The following is a 17,543-nucleotide window of genomic DNA, read 5'->3' on the forward strand; positions in this document are numbered from 1 at the left end:
ACCCAGCCTGCCTGGAAAAACCCTCCTTCCTCACCTGGGGGAGCTGGGTCTCCCCTGCCTGCGCCCGTTCCTGGGGCTAGGGGATAGTGGGGGCATCCTGGGCATGCTCTTGGCGAAGCACTGGGGACTGGGACATGGGAGCAGTATCCACCCTGTGAGCCATGCCCAGCTGCTGTGCCACCTCCCTGCCCGTGGGGATCCGAGTCCTGCAATGGCCCCAGGAAACCCTCCCTGTGGGCATTTCCCATCACTTCGCAGCCCCGTGGGCCCTCCAGGGCTCCATGCCAGCCTACAACATGGCAATAAGGGAAGACATGCCAGGGTAAGTGTGGGCCTGGCTAAGCAGCATGCCAGGCTCCGGAGGCTGGGTGTGCCCGCAGGCAGCTCCGGATCCATTCCTGCTAGTTGGCTCCATCGGGCACCAGCCAACCAGCCCAGAGCGGAGGGGGCAGAGGATGAGTCAGCTGAGTCCAGCCCTGGGTGCGAGGGACAGAGCTGCAGGTGATGGATTGGGAAGGGGACCCTGGGGTGCTCCCGTCCTCACCACTTGCAAGGATGTCCTATAGGTCCTTGGCCCAGTGTCCTGGGCTTTCCAGCTGGGGACTATGGGACTGCATCTGTAGTGGGTGTCCTGTGGGGACTGGGTCTCTGGGCTGGCTATGTGCAGTGCCGAGTGGCCCCAAGGGTTTGGTCCCGTCCTGTCCCCACAGCCCTGCTGGAGTGTGCAGGGTGGCTGTGCTGTGTGGAACTGGGATGGATGCGGAGGACAGGGCTGGCAGTGGGGCGCCAGCTACCGCTGCTCACTCTCTTCTCAGTGTCCTCCCAAGCTGTGGGAGAAGCCAAAGTGGGGTGAAACCCAGAGCTGGGAAGGTCTGTGACCCCCTAAGGCTCAGAGCTTGGGGCTGGGAGCAGGATGGGGGGCTTGCACAGCCTTCTCCCCTCTGCAGCATCCCCTCCTCCCCAGCCGCTGTTCCAGTCCATGTGGCACATGGGTCACCTGGATGCTGCCCCCCCCCCCCCCCGCCCCTTGCCCCCAAAAGGGGCAACAAGCCCCTCTGCCCTCCCTACAGAGACAAAGGAGGTCCCACAGAGCTCACCTGGGGTGGGGTGCCCTCCTGGCTGGGTGCCCTGGGGAGCTAGCCAAGGACAGGTCGCCGATGGGGGGAAAGAGAAATGACTCAATCAATTAACCAGATTAAAACTGTGACTTCACCTCCCAAAAATAGCGTTTCGCCAATATTTTAATGTGCTTATTAATAATCTGCTCGTGCTCTGATTAGCAGCGAGGTAATAAGGGATCAGCTGTAACCTAAATTTAACTCTCCCTAATGGATGATGGCCCCGAGAACCAAAAAAAACGGAGAGGCTCCCTATCCATCAGTCTGGCCCCCCTGGAGGGTCAGCAGCACCTGAAGGACCTGGGCAGCTGCTGCCCAGCTGTGTCCAGGGACCATCACCTCTGCTGTGACCCAGCTGGTCCCATGGCACATTTTGGGGGGGTAGCACCCTAGTACCCTGTGGCACCAGGCTAGGAGCACCCTAGGGGCAGCCACAGGGGTGGCTCCCAGGCAGGGCAGAGCCTGGCTGTGGTCAAGGTGCATGGTCCTCTCCCAAAGAAACAGGTCCCTTGATGATGGGTGACTGCCCTGTCCCTGCCCATCTGCTCCTGTCCTGCAGCAGGGAACAGTCCCCTGTGCCCAGCTGCTGGCAGTGCTGGGAGGATGGGGACAGGGACCAGCCACCTGACTACCCAGCAGCTCTGGGTGTTGTCCTGTGCGTGCCCGTGGCATGCTGTGTGCATGGAGCTGCTTTCCGGGCAAGAAACTCTGCTCTGGGGCACTTCTATTTATACATGGTGTGTGGCTGGCGGGTTGGTTAATTTTAGCTGGGTGGCAGGGCTGTGTTGACAGCAGTGCCACAGAGCCAGGGCGGGGGTGGCTGGGCAGGGGACACTTCATGGCTGTTATTGTCACAGCCCAAAGTGGGACAGGCGGCGTGGACTCGGTGACAGCCTGGGCTGCCCGTCCTGGCACAGATGTGCCTGGGGCAGTGTTACAGGGTCTGCTGTCCTCCCCAGTGCTGAGCCCACTTTCCCACCCTGTTCTGTGTCCCCTGTGGATGCTCAGTCTTGGACATAGAAAGGAAAGTGGGGACAAATCTGGATGCCTGGGTTCTGTGCCCTGAAAGGCTCCTCACCCCAAACCTGGGTGGCCACATCCCCTGGCTGTAGCTGCGGAGGGCGAAGATGAGACATCTTGTATGCAAAGAGGTGTTGGGGTGAAACACTTGGGTCTAGCCTCTTCCCCAACCACATGTCCCATGGGGCAGCCAATGGGGCCGAGCGTGGTCCAGGGACCAGAGGTGTCTCAGGCGTGGGTGCTGCTCATCCCATGGGGTTTGGGGTCTGTGAGTGAGTGTGCCCAATCCCACAGTGGCACTGCCCAAGTGCACCGGGCATCGCAGAGCAGGAACCGGGATGGTTGGCTCTGACTCCAAGCTGAGAAAAGGAGATGCTGATCCCAGGCATCCCTGGGGCGGTGCTGCGCTGGGGCACAGGGGACAAGATGGCAGCACCTCTCTGCCAGACCCAGCTCTCCGGGCTGCAGACCCACCCTCCTTCAAGGCCCAGTGTCTAGAGCAAGAACGGGCACAGGCATCTCAGCGGAGATCCTGGTGTTCGCTGATGCTGGGCTGCAGCATTGTTCCCTGGGGAACCCATTTCCAGGACTCCCAGCTCCTCCTGTGGGGTGGCAGCGAGGCGCTGAGCCCTGAGGATCCTGGGGTCATCAGGGAACTCAGAGCAGCCACTGGGCTGTGGCAATGCCTTGCTGACCCTGTGGCATGGAGACAGCCACATGTGTAGCGAGCCCCATCTGTTTGCTGCCCCCTGCTTCCTTCTCCTGGCTGATAGTGCCACTCTCCCCCCGGGCCAGGAGGGTTATTTTTAACTGTTTGCCATGTGCTGCCTGAGCACAATTAAGGTAATTGGTTTGGGAGCCTGGCTCTCACACAACGCTCCCAATTACCTGCTTGCTTGCCCGCGCAGCCCCCCGCCTCCCTGCCCGCGGTGGCCGGCTCCTCTGGCGGGGGGACTGCCGGGACAGGGCTGCCCCAGATAGTGCGGCGGGGCTGGGTGGGGGGCGTGAGCGGGCACAGGGGATGGAGCCATGGAGAGGACATCCCTGCACAACGACAGCCTGCTCTATGCCTCCCTGATTGCCATCCTCCTCCTCATCTCCTATTGGTTCACCACCCGCTGCTTCAAAATCATCAGCGGCATCGAAGGTACGGGGTTGGGGACATGGGGGGACAAGGTGACACTGGTCTGTCCTGTCCTCTTCCACAAGCCAGGCGGTGAGGCGAGCTGGGCTCTTGGTATGGGAGAGGGGGATTGGGGGCCCCACTCTCTGCCTCTCTGGGGCACCTCAGTCTCCTCCTCAGTCACTTTATTTGTTCCTACTGGCCCTAGTCCTGCTCCAGTGTGTGTGCGAACAGCCAGTAGCAGTCACGGCCGAGCCGCAGTGGTGCCCAGGGCTGCCCCGGGGGCATCTGGCTCCACTGTGATGCCGGCATCTAGGTACCACTGCCCCTCACTGTGGGATGGGGATGCAGACAGGCTCCCCAGTGCCTCCCACTCTGTGGAGGGTGCCTGGTGCTAATGCTGTGGCCTCACCTTGCATTTTGGGGTTTTCGGCCCCTCTGGGCATGACCTACATCTTTGGTCCTCAGCTGGTGTGTTGGGGAGTTCTGGGATGTGGTGGGGGTCCCAGTTTCCCTGGTGAAGGGTCTCTCCAAGTCCTGCTGCAGTGGGATGCGTGTGCCAGGGGCTTTGCAGGGTGAGACCCCCAAGGCAAGGAACAGGGCAGGAGGGGTGGCACTGGTGCTGTGTGTCTGGGGATGTGCAGGACTTCTCCTGCCCGGGGCATGCGTTTCTCCATCCATCCATGTGACCTCTCACTGCACAGCTCAGCCAGAGCCTCATGGTTCTTCCCACAGCATGGCCAAATGCTGGCTGGCTTCAGGGGTGAGGAACCACCCCTGGGAGCGATGCCCCTTGGTGAGATGGGGGGCAAAGTCATGTCTCACTTCTGGTGGGGTGCATACATTTTGGATGGCCCTTTGAGCATCCTTTGCAGGTGATTGCGGGTCTGGCTCCATGGGTGAAGCTCCACCTGTGGTCCCATGTGTCTCCTCCATCCTCAGGGCAGTTCCAGATGGAGGAGCATCCCTTGGGGACCTGGGTGAGCTGAGGGAGTGATCCCCTAAAACACCCCCCAGCCCATCTGGAGCTGCCCTCACTGGGAAGGGATGTGCTCTGGGTGAGCAACCCTAGTGAGTTTGGGAATGCTGGGAGCTGGGCTCTGGCACAGTGTGTGGCACTGGGACGTGAGACCGGCACCGGGTGCCTGTGCTGGTCCTGGTGGGATTCTGCGTCATGCCAGCAATGAACAGCGGAGGGCTTTTATTAACGACCTCAACGTGGAAATGAATAATCCTGACATGGCGGCCAGTGTGTGATTTATTGCTGCTCTGCTGGGGAGGCCGGCTGGCACAGAACAGGCATGAGGGCAGGCAGGGAAGCCATCGCTCGGTGCCTGACCTGCCACTGTTCTCTTCAGCCCCAGGATCCAATGATGCCAGCGGAGACGCACAAGGGACCGACGATGGTCCGTCCGCTCGCGTGGGCTGAGCCGGTTTGCTTGGAAGAGGAGCTGCTCCAAACCCTCTTTGCTGGGACAAGTCCTAGCTCAGCCTGGAAGAGCTCCTCTATCGCTGTTTCTGGCCAAAATTACGTTGCATAAATAGCCCCATGGTGTGCAGAACAGGCATTGGCTCTGGGAGCAGCTGGAGGCTCAGTGAGAGGATGGATTACAACCAGGGCTCAGCAAGAGAAATGGCTTTAAAAATGCAGTTGGTGTCAGTGGGAAACTTCCTCCGAGAGTGCAACAGGCCTGTGCTGCCCCATCCTTGAAGGGACTGGCTTGGGGCAGGGGCAAAGCCGGGAGCCAGCTGGGTGAAATCCAGGCTCAGTGCCTGGAAACTCACCTCTTTCCAAGAAAAGGAAATGTCAGGTCTGAAAACTTCCAGCCTGAGGGATGTTTCCCCAGGGAGGACTTTCATCTCTCTCCCCAAGCCGCCTCTGATGCATCGCTGGCATCTTCTGCTGGCGTCAGAGCCTTGGGAGCACGCTCCAGGCAGGCAGGAGACGCCAAGCCTGGTGGCACGGAGCCGCTAGATAGCCCAGCCGTGCCTGGGACTGAGCCACCAACCCTCTCCGTCCCCTGCCAGGGGACAAACCTGCAGCTTCCTGGGCTGGGAATGGGGGTCTGAGTGGGGTTTCTGGGCCTGAGGGTGTTGGTGTGGGGTAGCCCTGCTGGGAGCTCTTGCCAGCATCAGCGAGCACCTCCACCATCCCCTTCCACCTGTGGGTGTCCCGGGGTGATGTTTCTTTTCCTGGTGACATATTTCCCCCCTGGCACAAAGACAACAGGGAGGAAAAGGGGCTTTCTGCACCCGTTCCATCTGCAGGGCCCTTTGTGGAGGCAGGAGGACCCTATGGGGCAGGGGATTTGCCCCATAGCCTGGGCATGGCCACCCCACCTGTGCCTGGGGCAGCTGGCCTTGCTCCTGGTGGGGACAAGGCAGGGTGGGGCACAGCAGTGGCATGGGGGCAGCCCTGCTCCCTGTCTGCCACCCCAGGCCTTGCTTCATGCCCCATATGGGACTTGTCCACTCAGGGACGGACAGTGCCAGCAGCATCCCTGGGGGAAGTTGTGCACCCCAAGGGGTGCTGAGTCCTGGTGATGGGGCAGGGATCACTGGGTGCCTGGCTCCCCGGTGGTCCCTGTGGCCTGTCATCGAGCAGCCAGGGAAGGGCTGGGATGCTTTTAAAAAAAAGTGTGGAAGGTAAATATAGTCCTGTTGACTGTGCATGGATGTATGCTCAAGGCATGCATATGCCTGGGTTCACCCTCTGCCTCCAGCTGCTGTGTGACCTTGGCTGGGTTCCTTGGTCCTGCTGGGTCCCCAGCCCCTGCGTCTCCTCCTCTCCTGCCTGTTTCTGTGCTGCCTGTGGGTCTGGCAGCCCCTTAGGCATCCTGTGTCGCAGCCCCCGCTCCTGGTCCATTCCCCCAGTCCTGCTCCCTGTCTCCCCTTGACTCTCCCAGTGAGACTGCCAGATCCATCTGCCTGCTTGGAAATGGGGCAGCTGGACCTGTTGCCTCAGGTTCTCCCCCGAGAGGGTTGCAGAGGCCTTGGGGTGCTCAACCATGGTGGTCCCCATGGGGCAGGCACTCGTGTGGGGCACAGAGGACAAGTCTGAGTCATCCCTATCCTGGATGTTTAGCCAGTGCCCAGCGTCCTGTCCCTCCCCGTGTCCCCCCCCCGGGAACCGAGTGCCTTTTAATATCTGTGGCCCGTTTCCTTAGCAACTGCATTAAGCAAATCGATGGAGGTGGTGTCATTGGAATGGGAGGGCATGCCTCCTTCCCCCTCCTGGCCCCCCCATCCTCACCACCCCCCCACGCCTCCCTCCACTTGGCCTCTCTCTGCTCTTACTCACAGGCACGGCCCTGCTCCGCCTGGGTTCTCGGCAGTGGCTTCTCAGGCCACCTGCCACAGCCCTGCGCTGACCCCTTGCTCGCCCACAGCTGATGGTGGGAGCCCCTGAGTAGAGGAGTGACAGCTGATCCCCCCTCAGGGACAGAGGTGGGGGTCCCTGGGGATGTGTCATCCGGTGGCTGTGGCGCTGGGGTGAGGGGGCTCCAGGACTGCGGTGGGGAGGGGGGAGGGGGGTGTGGGGCCATGAGACACCCCCACCATGAATCTGGAAGGCCTTGAGATGATCGCAGTGCTGGTGGTCTTGGTCCTCTTCGTCAAGGTGCTGGAGCAATTTGGCCTCTTCGAGCCCGTGTCCTTGGAAGGTAATGGGCGCGGGTGGTGCTGGCTCCTCCGGGGACACAGTGGGCAGGCGGTGGGTGTCCAGAGCTGCCCCCAGGGATGCTCTGAGGCTGCCGCATCCACGGGAGAGTCCTGGGACATGGTGTCCATCTGCTGCTCATAGGGGCAAGCAGGGGGTTCCTGGTGCAAGGAGCGGGGTGTCCTGTCAGCTCTGTGCAAGGTCCCAGTGGCTGGGGACATGGGGAGGGGACATGGGGAGGGGACAGGGCTGGCAGGGTGTGTGCTGCACGGTGGTGACTTTGATATGTGCTGGGGTGCTGTGGGCTGGGACTGTGTGTGAGCACGCGAGTGGGCACCAGGGTGTTTTCCAGCACCTCTACAAGAGCAAGGTGTCCTCAGGGTCCGTGATCACCTCACCCTGAACATAGAGGTGTCAGACTCAGCACTAGCCTGCAGAGCAGCCAGACCTCGGCAGGATGGGTGCTTGCTGTGCTCCCTCCTCCTGGCTCTCCCCAGGGCCCCTAGTGGCCCTTGGGCAGGGTGGGGGGACACGGGGTGCTGTCCAGCTGGGGATGACGGGCTGTGCAAGGTGCTGAGCAGCGTGCATGGGGCATGCTCGGAGGAGCCCAGATCCACTCAGAGGACTCTGTGCATGGTGGGCGGGAGGTCAGGACCACTTGGCCAGGTGCTCCCTGGACTCCCAGGGGTGATGGTTGTGTGAAAGGTCCCCCCAGCCCCGACCAGCTCCTGCTCGTGACTGCAGACACCCATCTGAAGGGTGCTGCAGCCTACCTGGCCCTGGGCATGGGGGCACTCACAGGGTGAGGAGGTTACAGGCAGTTTGCCTGGTCCACTGGTGCTCTGGGATGCTCCTCTTTGGTTCTGCAGCGCTGGCTCTCACACAGGCTGGGTGCTGAGGCAAACACCAGCTCCCCTCCATGCACGGTGCCAGGATGCCCCTGGGCTGGACCCAGAGGTTGGCCGTATCTAGGGGTGGGGAGGGAGGGGGCAGATGGGGGGGTCTCTCCCTCTGGGCCTGTGAACCTGCTCACAGGGCAGGAAAACTTTCGTTGCTGCTTAACTACTTGCTCTGTCCTGTGCTCTAGCAGCAGCACTCCTAGGTGGATCATGCCAGGAGGGAAACTGAGGCAGGGGCTGAGTTAACACCCAGGCATCCTGTCTATGAGTCCTGGCGGGGGGGCAGGCTGACTGTGCCCAGATTCGACTCCTCTCTCCAGTTTTGCTGGTGATTTGGGGGGTGCCTCCTCAGACCCTGATTTTCCCCCCTCCCTGTGCTTTTGTTTCCCCATGCAGCTGCCCAAAGCTTTGGACCAAAGTCGGTAGCATCGACTGCGGCTGCTCTGCAGCACAGTGGCTTCCAGCCACAGTGGAGAGGGGCCAGGCAGAGACACCCCCAGTCCTGGCAGCAACCCTGCTGGTGGGCACAAGTCAAGGCAGGGGCCACCCCTTGGCCTGTGTGGCTGCTCCTTGCCTGAGCCCTGCTGCTCTGTGCCCTGGGACACACTCCTTATCCCCCTGCAAGTGTCTTTGCTCTGGCCTGGGCCAGGGCAGGAGGTCAGAGATGGGATGTCCTGTGTCCAGCCTTGTCCCTGTCAGCTGGCACCCCTCCAGAGGGGACTGGAATGGACATTGGCATGCCTGTCTCCCATGAAGGACAAGCCTTGCCATCAGTCCTCTCTTGTTCCCAGGAGGACATGGTGTCACTGTGCAGTGTAAGGAGGCACAACCTGCCCTGTCCCCCTCCTTTCACATCCCCACACTGGGGAGCTGAGGGTCCCTCTGACCTGGCTGGAGATTCACCTCAGCTGTGGTGGTGGGAGTGGGACCCAGGTGTCCCAGATTGGCAGCAATTGCTCCCATTACCAAAAGGTGCCTGGAGGAGAGGGAAACATGTTGCTTGAGGGGCAGAAATTGCCTGAGGTTGAGTGGAGCCCTGGACACCATGCGGGGAGTCCTGTGGGTGAGTGGCTGTGTGTTGGGATGGAGATGAGGTGCTGTTGCAAGGGTCACCCCCTTTAGCTCAGGAGGCAGCAGATATGAGAGTTTGCTCTCTGGGAAGATCCTAGGCAGTGTCTGGGGCTGGGAAATGCTGAGTCCCCTCCGGAGGTTGTTTACCAGCCATGCCTGGGCCAGCAGTGACAGCCCAGGGACCACAAAGAGCCTGAAACCGTACACTAATGGCTCAGGTCTGCTAATGGACACGGCCCCGCCACCCGCTCCAGAGCCATCAATACTGCCTGCCACACTTCCCCTGCCCCATCCCTGCTGGTCCCCTGCTTGCGACTGTCTCTCTGTCCAGGCTGTGCTGGTGGTGCAACCCCAGCATGGGTTGTGCTGGGAGGTGTCGTGCCACCAGAGTGATGGGCTGGGAATGGAGCATCTCCAGAGGAGACTGGAAAAATGCCCCAGCCCTGGGGAAGGGTTCAGTGGGAGCATCTTGCAGTGAGACCCTGTCTGCCCCTGGGGGGGACCATGGAAGGGAGGGGGATGATGTGGGTGAACTCCAGGCCTTGTGGGTTCCCCAATTCAGCTGGATGAGTCCCTGAGCAACCTGTCCTCCATTTGGAGCGGGCCCTCCTCTGAGCAAGGGCCTGGATAGGGGCGCTGGTTGTCCGCACCCCCTTGCCCTGTGCCCTTGGCATTGTCCCCCCTTGGAGCCTGCTGCAGCCTTGGTGGCACAGCTAGAACTGCTGTCTGGCAGCAGCGACGGAGCATCTCCCATGGGTGCACTGTGCTCCAGGAGCGATCAATGCTGGAGCTGGCATTGTTTACCAGCTGGTTAATCACTGATGGGCCATGTCACCCCACCACTGCCCTGTGCCACTGTGCCTGTCCCCAGTCCCGAACACCTCTCAGCAGAGCCACCCAAGCACTGCCAAGCCGGCCAGGGGGCTGCCAGCCCCCTGCCAAGAGACCGCTTCGGCCAAGAACTTGGGAGGGGGCAGGCGAAGAGAAACGTTATTGATTTTGGCTCCTGAAGTGCAGCATCAATAATTCAACACGGAGCAATCAGTCCTGGCTGGGAGGACGGGTGGGTGGGAGGTAAAAGGCGGGAGAGCTGCCCGTGTAGCCCAGCCTCAGATGAATATTAGATGAAGCTACAGATTGCTATCGGCAGGATAACTGGTGCTTGCCTGGCGTTGGCAGGGCTGTCCCTGCCTCGGCTGAGTCAGGGTCCATGTGTGGGGCAGGCAGGATTGGAACTGTCTTGAAGAGCCCCCGTCATGGGGTGCACTGGCCCCTGCCTTCCTGGGGGGGGCTGCTTCTCTTGCCCCAGAGCTGAGGATGCAGAGGTGGAAGTGGGTCTGGGGAGGGTGCCAAACCCTTCCAGAGTCTGGGGAGAAATGGGAGGGAGCAGCAGCCTAACACTGACACCCCAAAGGATGCCAGGCAGGAAAGTGGTGGCAGTGAGCAGCATGGCCACCTCCTGGTGCCTGGCTCAGGGCAGAAAATGAGGGAGAAAATGAGCATCCTCGCAGTACTGGCAAGGGTGAAGCCCTGTGCCAAGCCCTACTTTCCTCCTGCTTTCCAGGAACCCCTTTGGCAGGAGCATGGTGTCTTGGCTGCAGGAGGGACCAGCCCTCTGGGGCACGGTGCCAGGGGGCCCCTGGCTCAGGGCACCATCCAGCCTGGCGGATTTGACAGACCTGAGAGGTCAAGGCGAGCTGGCTGCGGGTGGGGTAGATCTTGGAGCATTGAAATCCAGCCTGGGAGAGCTGCAGGTGCTCCAGGTTGAAGTTTGGGGTTCCTTTGGCTGGGGTGCACCAGAGACTTCCCCATGCACTGTGGGTTTAACTGTTGCCTTTCCTTTCCCAAGGGCTGGCAGGTTTTTCAGCTGGCTGTAGAGCTGGGCAGGATCTGGTGGCTGAATCAGGAGAGAGCTGCTTGGTTATGGTGAGGGCTTGCAAAATGGGAGGGGAAGGGGCAGAGATATATGGTAGCCATGGCTGGGCTCTGAGTTTGGATCCCAGCACAGCCTTACACTCTGAGGCATGCCGTAGCTGGGCTGCATCCTGACAGCACTGGGGTCTTGGAGAAGGTCTCCTGGGGACCCTATGCTCCCCTCTGTGGAGCATCTTCCACGTGCTCTGCAGCCAGGACATCAGCCCTGGTCATCACTGTGGACGCAGGATGGGCTGCACTGTCTCACCCTGCCTGGAGAGGGTGAAGCTGGGGGAGAAGGGGACCTGTCCCTGGGTCCCCTTGGCTGTGACCCCCATGGCTGTGGCCAGGGCAGGGCAGCTGTCCCAGCACCGAGCTCCCCAAGGAGTGCAATGCCCGCAACACGTACCCCGCCGACTCTGCCACTGTGTGGTGTCACGTCCCGCTCAGCCCAGCCAGACATAATTAGCTTGTTGAATCTCTTCTCCCTCTGGCCTTGCGTTAATCACTCTTCACATTGCTTCCCTCCCAATTCCCTCTGGCCTGGCTTGCTCTTTCTGTTGCTGATGTGTCTGGAGAGGAGAGCAAGGGGACCCATCTGGACACAGAGCAGGGACCCCACTCTGCTGCATCCTGCCCCAGAGACGGGCTCTGAGACAGCGGACAGAGAGGCAGGGAGATCGCTCAGCCAGAGAGAGGTGAGAAAATCGCAGGCTGGAGAAAAAGCAATAAAGCTAGAGAGCAAGGGAGCCTGTTGGGACAGCCCTTCTTTGCAGCACTGCTTTGCTGGTGAAGGATGAAACCTTGGAGCCCATGGGAGAGGCTGGCTTGGAGCCAGCCTGGGGCTCTCTAGCACGAGGTTGTGTTGGGCTGCAGGGTGCTGTGAGAGCTCAATGGTGTCTCCTTCATCTCTTCCTTGCAAGGGGCAGGATTAGACCCCAGGACTGGGCACAGGTGGGAATAGAGGTGCCCTGGCGAGGGCTTTATGGGGTTGTAGTCCCCGGAGCACAGGCAGCAGGAGGTCCCATGCACTGTCTGTGCTTGGCTGCAGCATCCCCTCCCAGGAATGCAGGGAAATGTCTTGTTCCCATGGGCGCCTACCCTGGGGCTTGCTGTGCTGCTGGAGCACAGGGTGGCCAGATCAGAAGCAGCTTTTAGGTGAGACATGCGTAGAAAACCGGCTCAAAGAGACTTTCTAATAACCACTGCTGACAGGCTGGGGTCTCTGCCCTGCTGCCCACAAGGCAGGGCTTGAGGTGGGCTGTGGGGAGCCCCCACCCTGGCTGGCCTCCCCTCCATGCTGCCCTCCCTCCAGGCAGCACCCCAAAGTGGAGTGGGGCACGTTTCCCTCCAGCAGCAAGTGAGGCACCAAGGGCTGGCAGCCTCCATCTGCGGCTCTTCCATGTGCCACAGATCGTGCACGTGGCTGTGACCGACTTGCTGGTGTGGAGAGGTGCAGATGTTCCCCCAGGAGGTAAAGAGGGAAGAGGTGAGTCTGGCAGGTGTCTGTGGAGGTGATCATTGGACAAGGCTGAGCTCGGAGGCAGGGAGCTCTTTGTGTTGTGCTGTGGGTGCACGCAAGGTGGGGGCACTGCTGGGGGGCAGGTTTGGTGGTCTGGGATGGGACAGAGGGGCTGTCCTGGGCAGAGCTGGTCCCTGGGCTAGGTGGCAGCAGTGTCCCAGAGGGCAGTGAGCGATGACCTTGAGGGTTCCTGTGCATGGCTCGTCTCCAGGGTTGGCCGCCACACACTGCTGTTGGGGTGAGAGTTGGGGGCAGCCGAGCCTCCTCCACACACCCACTGGTGCCAGCTCTGCACCCCTCAGCAGCTTCCAATGCTGTGGGATGCCCGTGACAGGCTGTGTAGGTGCAGGCGTGCCCAGGGGTGAGAGCTGACCTCTAAGTCCCTTGAGCATATGCATGGGCTCTCCCCTCCCCTGCAGCCTGGGTGCCCCGAGGGACCCCGGAGGGTGCCGGGGCGGGAAGAGGGAGGGCCAAGACAGGTCTCTCCTCCCCTGCCCTCCCTTCTCCTCCCTTGCTGGGTCTTGCTGCCAGACCAGCTGCCTGCTGGGGCTGCACGTCTAGGGGATGTCGGTTGCTGGGGCACCCTGGGACCCGCAGGGGCTGCAAACGGTGGGCATCATCCTGCTGCTCTGCTCCAGCCTCAAGCTACTCCATGCCCTGGGCATCATCGACCTGGCCAGGGGAGGTGGGACGGGGACAGGGATGGGGATGGGGTTGCAATGGGATGGGGATGATGTGGTGGAGGTTCTCCTCACCTCCTGTTCCAGGGGCTGCAGGGTGCTTGGGGGAGGTTTGGAAGGATTAGTGTATTTTGGGGCATGGTGGGGGGGGGGGGGGGCAGTAGGGTGTGGGAGGGTGTCTGGGGTGTCTGGCAGCATTAGGGTGTAGGGAGCAGGGAAAGTGAGGGTGTCTGAGGGTGTTTGGGAGTGTTGGGGTGCTGAGGGGAGCACTGGGGTTCAGGGGTATGAGGGATGTTGGGGTGGGACATTGGGATGTGGGGTGTTGTGGCGCAGGATGCTAGAAAGTTAGGGTGTCTGGGAGCTTTAGGGTGGGGCATATCTGGATCTGGAGGGATTGGGGTGCAGTGATGTGTGGGGTGCTGGGGGACTGGGACTATCTAGGATGTTGGACTCTGGGGGCATTGGGTTGCAGAGGGCTGGGCTTTATCAAATGATGGGAAAAAGGGCGGCAGGTGACTGGGGCTGAGGTGGGTGAGTGGGAGCTGGGGCAAGGAGCAATGGATGTGGGGTATGGCACTATGCAGGGGAAAACTTTCCCCACTGCTGAAGGAAATGGTGGCTATGAGGGGAGCATGGCTAAAAGACGCTGGAGCCCCTGGCTCCTTTGCCCTCCCTGTGGGGCTGTACCAGGGTTGGGGAGGGAAGGGGCTGATGTAGGTGCTGAGCTACCTGGATTGGCAGGTGGATGCTGAGGACAGGACTGGATGTGGCCAGACAGAAGGACCCAAAACATGTCAGAGCAAGGGATGCACAACCTGTTGGTTGTGCCTGGTGAGGGTGGGAGTGCGGAGACCTGCACAGTGCTGCTGCCTTGTCTCCTTTGGCTGCTTTCCCTGGCTGTGCCACAGACAGTCCTGGCTCCGACAAGGGCTGCCAACAGACTTCACATGACTGTGATTTGGGGTTTGTTTGCCCCCATCCCCTCTGTCTCCTGGCTGGCGCTGGGGATGCTGCAAGATGAAGGGGCTGCAGATTGCATCTCCTTGGGCAGCCAGATCTCAGGATGGGAGCTGTGATGGGAGAATGTGCGGATAGGAGTGATCAGAGGAGCAATTAATGGCTGAGCAGAGGGAGGAGAGGATGATGTGCCCAGGAGGTGCTTTCAACCCCCTTGTGATGGAGGATGTGCCTGAGCTGCCTGGGGTCTGGCTGGGCTGTGACTGAGGCATGTCCAGGCTTTGTCCCTGTGCTTTACTGGGGAGGGTGTGGATGGCATCTGGGTAATGGGTATGCAGAGCACCAGCTCTCTTACGGAACACGCTGCCTGCAGCCAAGAGGAGCTGCTGGTCTGCTGGGGCATTTTTAGGGTAGTTCCTTTGGCATGTTGGATGCGCTGGTTTGTGCTGACAGAGATGTCCCTTCTATGGAGGTAGTGATGGGGACAGGGCAGGATGTAACCCTGCTCATGGGTTTTGCAGCAGGGTGATGCACATGGCTGTCCCAGTTCCATAGCATTACCTGCTCCATTTGGGGAGCCCCTGAGTTCCACTCTCCTTTGGCACCTGTATCCCCTCCCATTCCCTGCTCACAACATTTTGTTTGTGGTGTGTCCTGAGAAATTATTATTCTGACGACGTCTCCTTTGGGCACAGCCAGGCTGTCTGGGAGCACTGTCACAGGCTGGGGATGGGAATGGGGACAGCACTGCTGTGAGCCCTGCTCTGCTCTGCAGCCCCTTCTGGCCCATGCCCCATCTCCCTTCGCAGCCTGCTCAGCACAAGGATCATGTAGCTGCTCTCCCCTCTCTGGCACCAGGGAACATCCTGGCCCTGAGTCTCTGCTGTCCCATGAATTGCAGATCTCACTTGGCAGCTTTTCTGCTCCCAGCTCCTTCAGCCCTGCTGACTCTGGGTGTCTGGGCTGAGGCTGCCCCTGTGCCATCCCCGGGACAGGGACTCTCCGTCTGTCCCACACCCCAGGAGATGCCAGCTCTGATTTCATTCCCCTAATGGATGACCGTCTGGCCCCAGCGGCTGCTGCAGGCACCTTGGCCCTGGTTACAGTCGGCTCTGTCACCGCTGACTGATGAGGGTCATTTGCAGAGCTGCTGCCAGCAGGACCCATCCTGACCCCCCTCCCTGGGGTGGCTGGGGGAGCTCACTGTCTCTTCCTCCTGCCAGCCTTCATTGCAGACCCCAGAGAGCTGCTGTCCCCCTGACTGAGAGGCAGCACTGCCCAAGGCTGGGTGCTGCGGAGAGAGAGCAGAGCCAGGGGCTGGTGGACCCTGTTCAGAGCTGAGCTGTGCACAGGAATGATTGTGAGCCACATGTTGTAGGGGCAGCTGGGCTCAGCATCACTGCCTGGATGGACCCAGAGCCATGGCCTGGCAGGGGGAGCTTGGGGACATGCCTCTGGCCTCCCAGGAAAAGGTGATGCTCTGGAAGGGGATAGAGGCTCTTCTGCTGGAAAAGAGCATGTTCTGGGAGCTGCTGAGTCCTTCCCCATGCTCCCTTGGGCCTGCCCTGTCCCTTCTTCTGGCTTATCCCCCTGCCCTGGCTGGGGTTTGCCCTCCTGATTCCCAGCCAGGCTATCTGAAAAGGCAGAGGGTCCCCTCACCCACTGCCTTCTGCCACCCCAGCCCTCATCCTAGGGCAGGGTGCTGGGGCAGATCATCCCTGGGGTACTAGCTCTTCCTGACCTTCCAACTGACCCGGTGTTGCCCCACTGGGCTAAGCAGGGGCTGTGGGAGCTGCATGGCCCACCCCATGGCTGCTGGTGCTCTGTTCCCATCCTGGAATGGTGCTGTGCCTGGGTGCTGAGTTTGGGACACTGGGGGGAGTCTCACTGCCATGGGATGCACATCTTCCACCCATCATGATGATGCATTTATTGATGGGTTACTGAGAGTGAGGGGGGAGTTTTGGCACTGCCTGTTGGTTTGTTATTGTAGGGTCTCTTCTAGCAGGAGGTGCTGTGGAAGGGGTGGGTTGGTCTCTCCAGCCAGCTGTCACTGGGAGGGTGCTGGTGGCTGTGGCTCTGTGGAGAGGGCAGGGACATGGTTATGTATCAGGTTGACCCCAGCTCCTGCTTTCTCTCTGGGGAGACCACGGAGCAGCCCAGGCTTGGGTGCTCCCTGGGAAAGGGGGTGTCAGCCCAGCAGCGTGTAACCTCCTGACATGGCAACACTGGCTGGATCCAGCCCCCAAGGTCACATCAGCTGCTGGTGGCTCAATACAAAGTGGTTCATGGCCATGCCACTGGCAGTCACTGCTGGGGTCAGGGATTCACCATGGTGGGCCCCTTCAGAGCCGGTGTCCAGCAACCCCCAGGATTCATTTCAACAGCGTGTGGAGGTGGGGATGGGAAATCCCTTCTCGTTTTGGTGCTGCCCAAGGATGAAGTCTCAGTCTGTGTGTGCATGTGTTTTGAAGTCGCTGGGCTATGGAGTGATACATGGGAAGTGACAAGCCACTTAACCCGGCAGACCTCCTGCCGCAGATAAAACACTGCCAGCCGTTTCTGTTGGCTTGTTTTGTGTCAGCCACTTGACGGCTCTTGTAGAGGAGTGGAGGGCAGAGTGACATCTGGAAAAGGAGCTGTCGCTGGCAGGGACAGGGCTTTGTGCTGCAGTTGTGGCAGTACGTGGCTGGGCTCTGCTCCCCATTTTTGGCAGAGCTGTTTCCCAAAAGGGGGAGCCCAGGGAGCCCCCAGACTTGCTTGCGGTTTGGATGCTGGGGACAGAAAGGGGATGGTGTGTCCTCGCCAGCAGAGCCCTTTGGTGCACCAAAGCCAGGACAGCAAAACCCCAGCCCTGGTCACCCCTTTCCTGTTGTCAAGCTGCATGTGCTGAACGTCTCCTCCCTTGCCCTGGGGCCCCTGGAATCGGGCCTTCTTCGGTTTCCTCCTTAAGAAAACGCCCATGTTCTTTATTTTTTTTTTCTTTTTCCTTCTTTATAACAAACTAAAGTGTAACTTGCACCCGACCTGACCTACTGCACGTGCCTATACCTGCTGCCCCTGTGAGTCCAACCACAGTTTACTCTCTGTTGCATCTCTCTCGCTGTGTGGTTTCCCTCCCACCCTGCTCCCTCCCCTGGGATTGGGTGATGCTCTGCCTACCCTGTCCCTCTCCCCTGGGCAAAGGCTCCTGCTTCCCAGGTCTGTTCCCACAGCTCAGCTCTGCTGGAGGGACCTGGCCCCAGAGCATCCTTGGAAGGCTGAAAGGTGCAATTTCCCTTTCCCTCTGCAAATTAAAGCCCTGGCAAAGTAGCTGGGCCAAAATCATGTTTTATACACAACTGATGCCCATTTCTAGGAAGGAGAAAGCCTCTTTCCTCATCTGTCTGCAAACCCCAGAGCAAACAGGAGCCAGGCTGTGCTGTCCTGCCAGCACCAAGGAAGGCCCTGGCCCTCACCCTTGCCCCTGTCACCCAGTCACAAATGCCAGGGGGTGCATTTGTGCATCCCTATGTATTTGCATGGCACTCTGCTGTGGGTGCCACTTCCCTGGGGACAAGTCTGCCCTCTCTGAGTGGCTT

The 17,543-nt window shown here is 60.3% G+C and overlaps 1 protein-coding gene across 10 annotated transcripts in view; it reads left to right on the forward strand.

Annotated features, from left to right (window-relative positions):
- KCNIP2 (potassium voltage-gated channel interacting protein 2) overlaps positions 1-17,543 on the forward strand; it is a 47,030-nt gene that overhangs the window by 22,257 nt on the left and 7,230 nt on the right. Inside the window, exon 2 of one of the 10 annotated variants that reach the window (XM_074875130.1) lies at positions 4,620-5,072. The exons of the other annotated variants lie outside the window; for them this stretch is intronic. Within the exon in view, the coding sequence (XP_074731231.1) occupies positions 5,066-5,072 (7 nt within the window). The 5' untranslated portion in view covers positions 4,620-5,065. The remainder of the gene's footprint in view (positions 1-4,619; positions 5,073-17,543) is intronic. 10 annotated transcript variants of the gene reach the window in all.

The sequence above is a fragment of the Strix uralensis genome, chromosome 7 (genome assembly GCF_047716275.1).
Source record: "Strix uralensis isolate ZFMK-TIS-50842 chromosome 7, bStrUra1, whole genome shotgun sequence".
In the NCBI taxonomy this organism is placed as follows: domain Eukaryota; kingdom Metazoa; phylum Chordata; class Aves; order Strigiformes; family Strigidae; genus Strix; species Strix uralensis.